Genomic DNA, 11,730 nt, shown 5'->3' with positions numbered 1-11,730 from the left:
ACTTGAGAAAAATTAAATAGTTAAATATGTCAATAATCAAATTTGAATGAGATAATTACGTTATTTTACATGATATTGGACCGTTCAAACCATTAAAGTTCGGGTCTTAATGCCAATCGTTATCAAAAAGGTTTTAATACTGAAGATTTATATATATGAAAATTTAATACAATTTTAAATTCTAATATATATAAGAGGCTTGGAAGCCGGAGGCGGTCGTCATGCCTGCTTTTTTTGTGATTTTATCATATCAATCCTAATTAATTATTATATGTCATTTAGGTATTAAAAAATTAATAATATTTAACAAAAATATAAAATAGACATTTATAATATGCCTGCTTCATCTGCTTCAACCGTAATTTTACTATTTCATCCCTAATTAATTACTATAGGTCATTTAAGTAATAATGTGTGATTTTACTATATCACCTCTAATTAATTATTATATGTCATTTAAGTATAAAATACACACTTATGACATGTCTGCTTCAGTTGCTTCAACCGTAATTTTATTATTTCATCTCTAATCAATTACTATAAGTTATTTAAGTATTAAAAAAATTAATAATATTTAATAAAAAAGATAAAATAAACCAAAAAAATGATAAACAAACTATTCAAGTTTTAAATTGTTTTGACATCTTATATAAGGCTTGTATAATTTTTTTTCACAACTATTTTTTATATTAATTTTGTTATACCAATTCTAATAAGTTATTTCCTAATTGATTATTATATGTTATTTACGTATTAAAAAATTAATAATATTTGATAAAAAAAGTAAAAATAGACATTTATGACATGTTTGTTTCAGTTGTTTCAACCGTAATTTTACTATTTTAACCCTAATTAATTATTATGAGTCATCTAAATATTAAAAAAATATTTAATAAAAAACAAAGTAAACAAAAAAAAGATAAATTAATTATTGATGTTTTAAATTAACTTGAATCTTATATGAGGCCTGCTTATTTTTTTTTTTTCAACTATTTTTTATATTAATTTTATTGTATCATTTCTAATAAGTTATTATGAGTCATCTAAGATATGTCTACTTCGGAACTTGAATCATGATAATTGATTGACTCTCGAAATTATATCAGTGTCACTTAAATTAAAATAGAAGATAAAGTATTATAAATTTTATTAATTAAAAATTTAAATTATTCTAAAAAATATATTAGACCATCAATGCTACAAAATTTTGGACAAGGAGAGTATTATAAAATATAATGGCTAATAATTTAAAATAGCAAATTACAATGTCAAAAAATCATTATACATTATAATAGCTAACTACTTAAAATATCTAAAAAAAATAATAAAATATAATTAATTATCAAAATTTTATTTGTACCATATAAATTGAGTTTAAAAAATAATAGCACGGGTCTTCAATAGTATCTAGATAAGCCAGTAGTATAATTTTTTTTAAAATTAATAGAAGGCAATATGGACAAACAAACAAAGTTTCTGGTTGCTTTTCATAATCCACTTGTTTCTTCTGATAGTATTAATTTTAAATCCAAAACTTTGGCCGCCATAAAAATAATACTCCCAACTTTTTAGAGTTGGAGTTGGATTTGAAGTTAGATTTAGTAGTCGTTTAGTCATAAATTTATTTTTTTTTTCAAAAAATTACTTCACTTTAGTGAAAAAGGTGAAAACACGTTGTATTTGATTATGAATTTTTTTAACTCAATTTTTTTTTTGAAAATTTATTTGTTTTAACCTTTTCGTACTCATACTTCTCTCACAAAATTTAAAAAACAACTTTAACTTATATTAAAGGTCAAACACAATTTCAACTCTAACTTCATCTTCAACTCTAACTTCAATTCTAAAAAAAATATTTTTCATCACCAAACGGGTCCTTAGTTTTGTTTGATTGTGAATATGAATTGACAAACAAACAAAGTTTCTGGCTGCTTTTCATAATCCACTTGTTTCTTCTGATAATATTAATTTTAAATCCAAAGCTTTGGCCGCCATAAAAATAATACTCCAATGTTTTAGAGTTGGATTTGAAGTTAGATTTAGTATTGTTTGGTCGTAAATGTCAATTAAAATTATTTTTAAAAGTTTGTGAGAGAAATAAAAATAAAAAGGTAATTTTTTTTTCAAAATTAATTTTTATTAAAGTAAAATATTTTTTAAAATTAAATATTATAATTTTTAATTTTTTATTAAAATAAAATAATTTATTTTTAAAAAAAGCTAAAAGAATTCTCACGTCCAATACGCCTACAAACAGTAACGTAAGTAAATAGTTTTAACGGGACATTCCTAATTCCTATCCGGTGAACGAAACGAGTCCTCATTGTTAAACACGCCCAAGTACCCACTCCCCTGGGCCCACCCCAACTCAGCTCATTCATCTCCCCCATCTATTCCTTCTTTCTCACTAACCAGTTGTTGCCTGTTTGGTGAATGAGAATACGCACTATTCTTCTCCCTTAAGCTAAATTCCCACTAATTTACAATCTAAGATCTCTGTTTCTGGCTACTTAATTATATAACCACACCAACTGTTTGTATAATTGTCTAAGAGAAAGTGTTCTTTTTGTTTGAATTGTAAAAAAGGAAAAAAACAGAGTAGTAATATGGCGAGGAAGAAGATCAGAGAGTATGATTCCAAGAGACTTCTCAAAGAGCATTTGAAACGCCTTTGTGGCATCGATCTGAAGATCTGTTCTGCTCAAGTACTCTCTCTTTTTATTGATCTGTTACTCGTTAATTGTAATGGGAATTTTGGTTATGAATTGTTTTTTTGGATTTTTGCTAACGGGGTTTTGATCTATGTGTCTTTTTCTTATCTGGGTACTTGTTTTTTTGATCAGTTCAACTCGAATCTGCTGTGTATTTTCCTAGTCGCTATTTTTGTTGCCGTTAAAGTTGAATTTATTGCTTCGTCGTTGTGATGTATGCATTTTGTTTGAGAATTTCCGTAGAGGTCATGATGTATTTTCCATTGCAAAAGAATGATCTTTTTGTTTGTCCGTGGAGCTAGGTGGTTCGGTGGAAAATTACACCTGTATATTCGAGGTCAAAATTATTTTTTTTGTGTGTATGTAGTGGATGTTGAATCCCCTTGGCTTCTTCATGTGTTCACATTCTTGTATTTTGAACTTCCTTAGTGAAAATCCGGGCTTGCTAGTGATTTGTTGAGGCTTTTGTTGACTGGATAATTGTGTCTCGGAGAACTATTCATTTAAAGGCACCTCTTAAGCTACTGCAGAGTCTATTAGTTAAATCGAGAACCACTTTATAAGCTGAAAGAAACTGGTGTGCATCTGTGTTTGGTACGATGGAGAATACTTGACAGTTGACATGAGTCTATGATATTTAGTTACGAAAATATTTTCCTACGTGTTGATTTGAAAGATCATTTCTCCTCATGTTCCAGATAATTTTTCTTGCCAGGTTCTCATGTTTATTTGGTATTTGGTAGGTGACAGAATCTACAGATTTTACTGAGTTAACAAACAAAGATCCATGGCTTTCATCAACAAAGCTGGTTGTAAAACCAGACATGCTGTTTGGGAAGCGTGGAAAGAGTGGCTTGGTAGCTTTGAATCTGGATCTAGCAGGAGTTGCTGAGTTTGTAAAAACACGACTTGGTGTGGAGGTGAGCAGAGGGTTAAGTGTTTTGAAATCTTTTACTGCTTCTAGTGTGTTATAGTCATCTTACATGTGAATCTATTTCTAGGTTGAAATGGGTGGCTGCAAGGCCCCTATAACAACATTTATTGTTGAACCATTTGTTCCCCATGACCAAGAGTATTACCTTTCCATAGTCTCTGAAAGGTTGGGGTGTACAATTAGCTTTTCAGAATGTGGAGGCATTGAGATTGAAGAGAACTGGGACAAGGTTAGTTGGTCCAAACGTTTACTGTTTTTGCTCCTCTAACAACTATTTGTTAGTTTTTTTTGACAAATCTGGTTACTCTATTCATTCTGGTAATATCCAGGAAGTCAAGTTATTTTCTTTTTTCCTGTAATAACAAGATTTTATTTGTTTCTATATCATATAGGTCAAGACAATATTCCTTCTAACAGAGAAACCTATGAACCTAGAAGCATGTGCTCCACTTATTGCTACTCTGCCCTTGGAGGTGATCTAAAATTTTAGTTTTTGTTTTACACTTCTATTTTCTTTTTTGTCATCGTCTATGATTAAGTCAGCATAAGTCTAAGCGGAGCCGTAATAGCCGGAATGGTTTTCTAAGCACAAGGTCTTGGATAATAGCCATTAAAATCATGTGATCATGTTGTGCACTGCTGGTAATTCTTGAGGATTATTATTTTAGTCTGTATCATTGTGTATCTATTATTTTCGATATTTAATCTATGAGGGAAATTGTTTATATATTGGTCTACTTATTGCTGGACTTTCACTTAAGTACTGATAAATATTTTGATTTCGAAGATTAAACTACTAACATTTCATTAACTAACATGATACTTAACCTAAGTTTCTTGTTGAATCAGGTACGGGGAACAATTGGCAATTTCCTAATGGGTGTTTTTAATGTGTTTCAAGGTATCCCATGCTTTACAATGATACATCTGTGTAGCATGCATTTATGTTGTACATCCCGCTTTGTTCATCTTTTGGAGCTATCTTATAGACAAGTGCCAGTGACTATATGAGGAAAACATAATGTAGTTTATCGCTATATAAGCAGATGAAGAGGAAATTAAACTTCCTTTCTGGTTTATGTTAAACTAGACTTGTTCTTGGATGCTAGTTTTTTCATTAAATTAAAATAGTTTTTTATGACATCATTATTCTCAAATATTATTTTATTGATTTTGCGACATCGTCACTTTCTCTTTGATATTCCCCAGATCTCGATTTTAGTTTCATAGAGATGAACCCTTTTACGCTTGTAAATGGGGAGCCTTACCCATTGGATATGAGGGGAGAGTTGGATGACACAGCAGCCTTCAAAAATTTTAAGAAGTAAGTGGTTTCACTTGTTTTCTGCATGTTGAAGTGCCTATTCTTGCTTTACTTTTCTCCTCTCCTGAGAGCATCTGAAGTAGAAAAGTAGTGAGCATTTCCAGATTTAGTAAACAGTTTACTATTGTCTCATCCTCTATGACTTGGTCAGGTGGGGAAGCATTGAATTTCCTCTGCCCTTCGGTAGAGTTTTGAGTTCTACCGAAAGCTTCATTCATTCTTTGGATGAGAAAGTAAGTTCAATTATTAGTCTTTTTCCAAAGGTGTTTTGATACCAGTGTTATCAGATTGACTTGTTTGTTCTTGTCAAATTATTTTGTTAGATAAAAACTTTATCTTGGATTTACTGTCATGAACTATTCCGGATACTGAACTAGAGGAACTTTATGCATTGTTTTAGAGATCCATTATAGATTTATCCTTGAACCTTGGTGGCTGGCTGTCATTCCTGCCAAGCTTTCTGGCCTTCCTATTGATACTTGCTCTTCTGGAATTGGAGCATAATATCTGCAGCCTTTCTGTTAATTCTGTCTTGTCTTGACATCTTGCAGACTAGTGCCTCCTTAAAATTTACAGTTTTGAACCCAAAAGGTCGTATCTGGACAATGGTGGCTGGAGGTGGTGCCAGCGTCATATATGCTGATACAGTAAGTATATCCAGAACTTGCGATGCAACAACTTGATGCGAGGAAGCATTTTCTATCGTCAGTATTCCTCCTTCATGCAATGTCAAACACTTATAGCTCACTCCTTTTATACTCTGATATCTTAACCAGGTAGGGGATTTAGGCTATGCCTCTGAGCTTGGTAACTATGCCGAGTATAGTGGAGCTCCAAATGAAGAGGAGGTTCTGCAATATGCTCGAGTAGTTCTAGATGTATGAACTTGACAGTTATCTCTCCGAGTCAACATATCCATGTGGTGTTTGTCCTATTTTAACCTAACCGGTGTTTGGTTTGATGTTTTTATAGTGTGCTACTGCTACTCCCGATGGCCGTAAGAGAGCTCTCATTGTTGGAGGTGGCATTGCTAACTTCACCGATGTTGCTGCTACTTTCAATGGGATTATTCGGGCTCTTAGGGAGAAGGTTGGCTGTGCATTGTTCTTTAGACTAGAAGTTATTTACTTTTCCTATAGATAAAAGGCAGTAAACTATGTTTTTCCTTAAAATCCAAACAGGAATCCAAGCTAAAAGCGGCTAGAATGCATATCTATGTACGAAGAGGTGGTCCCAATTATCAGACTGGTCTAGCAAAAATGCGTGCCCTAGGAGAGGAACTTGGAGTTCCCCTTGAGGTATGAAATCACACTTGGCAAAATATTTTTTCCCTCCTTTATTTATAAGGTTACTGTGACCACAGTCCCTGAATTTCAATTATAGCACGTAATCCATTTAAGAAATTTAACAGACATCATAAAATCTTAGCCATAGAATGGACAAAAATTCAACACACATCACCATAGAATGGATAAACTAACAATGGAACACTGCAACTAATTGTGGTGGAAGTTTTACATGAAGAAATCTTGTGCTTGTAATATTAAATAACTGAATGACTCGCGAATCAGATCTTCAATGCTCATTGCTTCAATATTTCTACCAAATCAGAAGGTCCTGAAAATGTTTGTTTGGAAAAGGTTTTATGTGCCAATGAAACTTGAGGAGTAAAGCTGTTCTAGCCTATGTTGCTTTGATACGGATTTGGATCTAGATGTTGGGTTAGTCATCAATATAGATTACAGGATTCAGGGATACAACTAATGAATATATTACAATAATTTATACGACAATTAGTTATTTAAGATTGTTGAAAAATAACTTATATTTTTATCGAAATGTGATTTGAGTAGTTTCATACTTAATCAAATGATGAACTATTATTGTATAATTACTACTTGATTTTTTATTTTTAATGCTTAATTAAATGATGAACTACGATTGAGTGCTGGATACGTTTTGCATTTTAGGAGGACCCTCCATAGGTGTGACAGGATTATTAGAGGATCAGAGCAACATAGATACTAACCATATGACACAGAAGGGATGTACTCTGCATCTGTCTATCTGAATTTGCTTTATTTGATCCTAGGCATTCTATTTTTCTTGTTGCATCTTCCCAACTACTCATTTAGCCTGATCGTAGTGATGTTAATTGTGGTTACATTCATAAGTTGCTTGGTCCATCTTTATATTTTTGGGGATCATTGTGAAGTCGCACTAATTACAGGTTCCAGTTTGAATCTAGGAAAATGAACGTCCAAAAACGGTCTTAACTGTATTTTAAATACAATATACTTCCTAAATTTTCAGATGATAGGAAAAGTTAGAGATAATAAGGTATATAATTGGTGTTGATTCTGCTATTGCAGGTTTACGGACCAGAGGCTACAATGACGGGCATTTGCGAACGGGCAATTGATTGCATTATGTCTGAAGCTTAAGTGCCAAATCAGAGTGTTGCAATTCTTGAAATTTCCTGCAATTAAAAAGAAACTTTGTTGGATTTTTCACCTTTTTCTTCTGATATTGTTATATTTAAATTGGGACCTTGGAGAATAATTGAGATCCTTTTGTTTTGTCTGTTAATTTTGCATTTGTCTAATAATAAGTAAAATTTAATGGTGAATAATCCGGTTACTGCAGTGCACACGTAAAACTGCACGAGAGTGTGCGTGTTCAAGCAAACACATTTTAAAACTTGGAATATGCAACCGTGAAGTATTTAATTTTCTAAAATCAAAGCAGTAATATTAATTTTAAGGTTTAGTTAAAATAATCATATATGAGGAATAACGTACAGAGATTTATGTAAATGGTTAATATGGATCGCAGTTTGTCGTGATCAAAATAGTTGTCATCTAAACCTACAAATGAACAATTTTATTTAGTTTCATGATTATTTCTTTCACAAATCCCATCGTCATTTTCAACGAAATTTTGCCATAACCATTTTTTTTAGCTTAGCTAATAACCATTTTCACTTAACGTGAGAAGGTTGGATGGGCAAAGCTAATAATATACACTATAAAATAAAAGTTCTGTACTTCGTGTTATAATTAACGTTCTTGTCTGAAACATGTACTTATGTAAAATAATTTTTAAAACTTGATTATTGTAGCTGCAATAGTATAGAATACATCGAAATCACCCTAATTAGTAATAAATATAAATAAATGTTGAAAATAATACAAGAGTAGAAACCTTTAGTAAATAGGTTTTCTAATCCTAATCTAATTTGCTTTTTTAGTATTATAAATGGGGATGATCTATGCATATTTTCTAGTACTATAAATAGGAGTATTCTGTCAAATATTTTATTTTTTTTAGTGATATTTAAGAGTTTATGAGCATCTTCTCTTTAGCTTGGTAATTTTTTTCTGTATAGTCATTATTGGGTCTTTGCCAGCTTTGCATATCTAAATCGTGTAATAAAGTACTAACACTTGGAAGAATAGAAAAGAAAATAAATATCAAAATGCAAGTATTAAATGGAAAAGAACAATAAGTAATTTTTAAATAAATTATCGTTCCAAACAAACGTCAAACTTTGAAAACTTATAGTGCGGGAATTAAATAAGTACTCTACATATGTTATTGCAGAATGAAAAATGACGTGAACAAAATAAATAAATACTTTGGTATATAGAATATATATGAGTGGCGGAATCAAGATTTTTATTAAGGAGGTTCAAAAGTGCACGTACGAACAAGCCAAAAAGAATTCAATATATACTATATATACATTAAAAATAATTTGAACAATATATAAATAGTATAGTTTTTCGTCGAAGGAGGTTTGAATGATCGAGCTCAAAGTACATGTTAGCTCCGCCCCAATATGACTCCAAAATCAAAACACCAAAACTGCTTCAATAAATAAAAAATTGTAATTTCTCACGTCATCGCTTAATCCAACTAAACTACAAATTACTTCCTCCATTTCAAAATAGTTGACCCTTTTTGACTTGATACTCCTCTTAAGAAAGTACTTTATTAGGGGTTTATTTTATCAAATTAGTCTTATTAATTATGCTTTGAGTAAATATACTTTGTTTAGTCATTTAATGTTGAGGGTAGTATTGGAAGAACACAATAAAATACTCTTGATTTCATCAAAAGGAACAATAAAATTGAAACAAATATTTTTAGGAAGAGGGTCAACTAAAACGAAACGGAGGGAGTATTAAATTTTGGCCAAATTTCTTGATTGAACAGCCTGTTGTCTATACTGAATGATGCATGTTTCTTACTCGTTAATATAAACCTAACATACGATCAGAAATACAAATATTATAAGTTACAACCAATTACTATAAATTAGCACGTAATTGACTTTCTTGCATTTTTAAAATTGTTGGTTCTTAGAGCTGTTTCAGAGTAGTCAAACAAATTCAATAATATTAACAGAAAACAATAGTCTATTATTTGGAGCTAAACGCTAAATATATCCTTATTTTTAACTAAAAGTTCCTCGGGTATTTGAAGGCATTAAGATCCTTTTTGAAGATGGAGAAGGCATTAATATCTTCAAAAAGTTGTTATTGACCTATTTACTCAATATTATTTTTAATACATACAATATAATTTATGATTCTAATGGATGGGCATCACGTAAATATAATACAATGCATAATATATTTCTTACAATATAGTACTACACAATATTTGAGCATGATTGTTATATATATAAAAATAATTTTACATAGAGTGCATCACTATAATGAATATCGTTGTTATCGGTAGAATGTTTTTATAGAGAACTAAAATATAAAACGGAAAAAATATATGATATTGGCAAAAATCAGGTCATTATTATGAAATATTATTTTAACGAAACTCTAGTTGATTTTTTTTTCCTTTAAATATAGCCTGTTGGAGTTGAGAGATAATATTATTAGGGAGTGAAATTGGTTACATTATTGGTTACTAAAAATATTATGGCTGGTAATAGAGACCATTTCCCAGTTCCCACGAATATTATTAAGAATACTTCAAAACCTAAGAGTTGTTTTGTAGGCTTCAAGTTGAAGCCATATACTAAGAAGCAGTCTCTTTTGAAATTACGCGTTAGCTACTTATTATCTATCTTTACCAAGTAAAATCAAAGACTTGTGTGTTTTACATCTCTTTAATTTCCTATAAATACTCTATTCATCTCTTTTCCCTTTCATCAGTATCTTCTAACCTCTTCATTTCCTTGAATAGTAGTAGTAATTAAGCAATTATATATTACTTCATTGATTATCAGCTATTCAAATTGTAACACATACATAAAAGATGATGAAGAGTAACGGAGCTAAATTGTCAACTTTGTTGGTGTTATATTTTTTCAGTGTCTCTTCATTAGCAAATGTTTCATTAGCATCTCTTAAGATTGGTTACTACCATTCAAGTTGCCCACATGCAGAAGCCATTGTCAGAAAAGCAGTAAACAAAGCTGTGTCTCGTAATCCAGGCCTTGGCGCTGGCATCGTCAGGATGCTTTTCCACGATTGTTTTGTTAGGGTACGTATATTTGTCTCATTTTATGTGAAGGTGTTATTGTTTGGAGAGTCGAACAATTTTTTTGACTATCATTTTCTTTATCTCCATCTTATTTTGTAGTATTCTGAATCATATATATCCCTGCTCATAAATTGAAGTATGTACATACATTATTATTCTTTTTTCTTTTTTTCTTCTATTAACCATTTTAAACGAAAAAAAATGTGCGTAAGAATTAGTAAAAGGTTGGTTCAACTAACTAATCTAACTTCAAATTTTATATGATTCAGGGATGTGATGCCTCAATCCTATTAGATTCAACTCCAGGGAATCCAGCAGAAAAAGAACATCCAGCAAATAATCCAAGTTTACGAGGCTATGAAGTGATCGATGAGGCTAAAATTGAGCTAGAATCTGTTTGCCCACAAACAGTTTCTTGTTCAGATATTATTGCATTTGCTGCAAGAGATAGTGCCTTTATGCTTGGAGGCATTAGATATTCAGTGCCAGCAGGTCGTCGAGATGGAAGAGTGTCAATTAAGGATGAACCAACCGCACACCTTCCTGCATTCACTTCAAATGCTAGAGAACTTGAGGAAAATTTCGCAACAAAAGGACTTTCTTTAGATGAAATGGTAACACTTTCGGGTGCACATTCTATTGGAATATCACACTGTTCTTCCTTATCCAATAGACTTTATTCTTTCAATTCAACTCACCCGCAAGATCCTACGATGGATCCTAGATTAGCCCAACAATTGATGAAAAGATGTCCGCGCCCTTCAAACTCCGGGGCTGATCCAATTGTCCCACTTGATGTTGTCACTCCAAATAGACTGGACAATATGTACTATGCCAATTTGAAGAATTACCGAGGGCTATTAACCTCGGACCAGACTTTATGGACCAGTCCAGCAACAGCTAGGATGGTGAGGAGTAACGCGATTCATGGTGCAAATTGGGCTCGTAATTTTGCATCTGCAATGGTGAAAATGGGATCTATAGAGGTTATGACTGGGATGCAAGGAGAGATCAGGAAGAACTGCAGGGTCGTGAATTGATGGAGTGATTCTTTTTGTCTTCGGTTATTGTTAATTTTTAATTGTATCATCAATTTTTTTATTTTTTTTTTTAATTTTCAATGTCATAACAAGTGTAACTGATTCTTTCCAATTGTAATTAGTTTAATTGATGTACTAAAAAGATTTACTTATTTTCATAGTGAAGAAGACATATTGGACTTCTTCAATTTATTTACCCAAAAAAAAAAAAAA

At 31.5% G+C, this 11,730-nt stretch overlaps 2 protein-coding genes across 2 annotated transcripts; both read left to right on the top strand.

Annotated features, from left to right (window-relative positions):
- Nucleotides 1–2,256: 2,256 nt before the first annotated feature.
- Nucleotides 2,257–7,555, top strand: LOC107871184 (ATP-citrate synthase alpha chain protein 2). Its single transcript, XM_016718026.2, has 12 exons — nt 2,257–2,705; nt 3,455–3,631; nt 3,713–3,874; nt 4,038–4,118; nt 4,495–4,546; nt 4,855–4,969; nt 5,121–5,202; nt 5,521–5,616; nt 5,746–5,847; nt 5,942–6,058; nt 6,151–6,267; nt 7,342–7,555. Exons 1-12 carry the CDS (start codon nt 2,607–2,609, stop codon nt 7,411–7,413), a joined length of 1,272 nt encoding a protein of 423 aa, XP_016573512.2. The 5' UTR covers nt 2,257–2,606; the 3' UTR covers nt 7,414–7,555.
- A 2,532-nt stretch (nt 7,556–10,087) lies between these two features.
- LOC107872642 (peroxidase 5) lies at nt 10,088–11,725 on the top strand. The gene is made up of 2 exons (XM_016719273.2): nt 10,088–10,477; nt 10,747–11,725. Exons 1-2 carry the CDS (start codon nt 10,250–10,252, stop codon nt 11,515–11,517), a joined length of 999 nt encoding a protein of 332 aa, XP_016574759.2. The 5' UTR covers nt 10,088–10,249; the 3' UTR covers nt 11,518–11,725.
- The last annotated feature ends 5 nt before the right edge of the window (nt 11,726–11,730 follow it).

The sequence above is a fragment of the Capsicum annuum genome, chromosome 8, assembly GCF_002878395.1.
Source record: "Capsicum annuum cultivar UCD-10X-F1 chromosome 8, UCD10Xv1.1, whole genome shotgun sequence".
Classification (NCBI taxonomy): Eukaryota; Viridiplantae; Streptophyta; class Magnoliopsida; order Solanales; family Solanaceae; genus Capsicum; species Capsicum annuum.
This window is presented reverse-complemented; position numbering and strand designations above follow the sequence as displayed.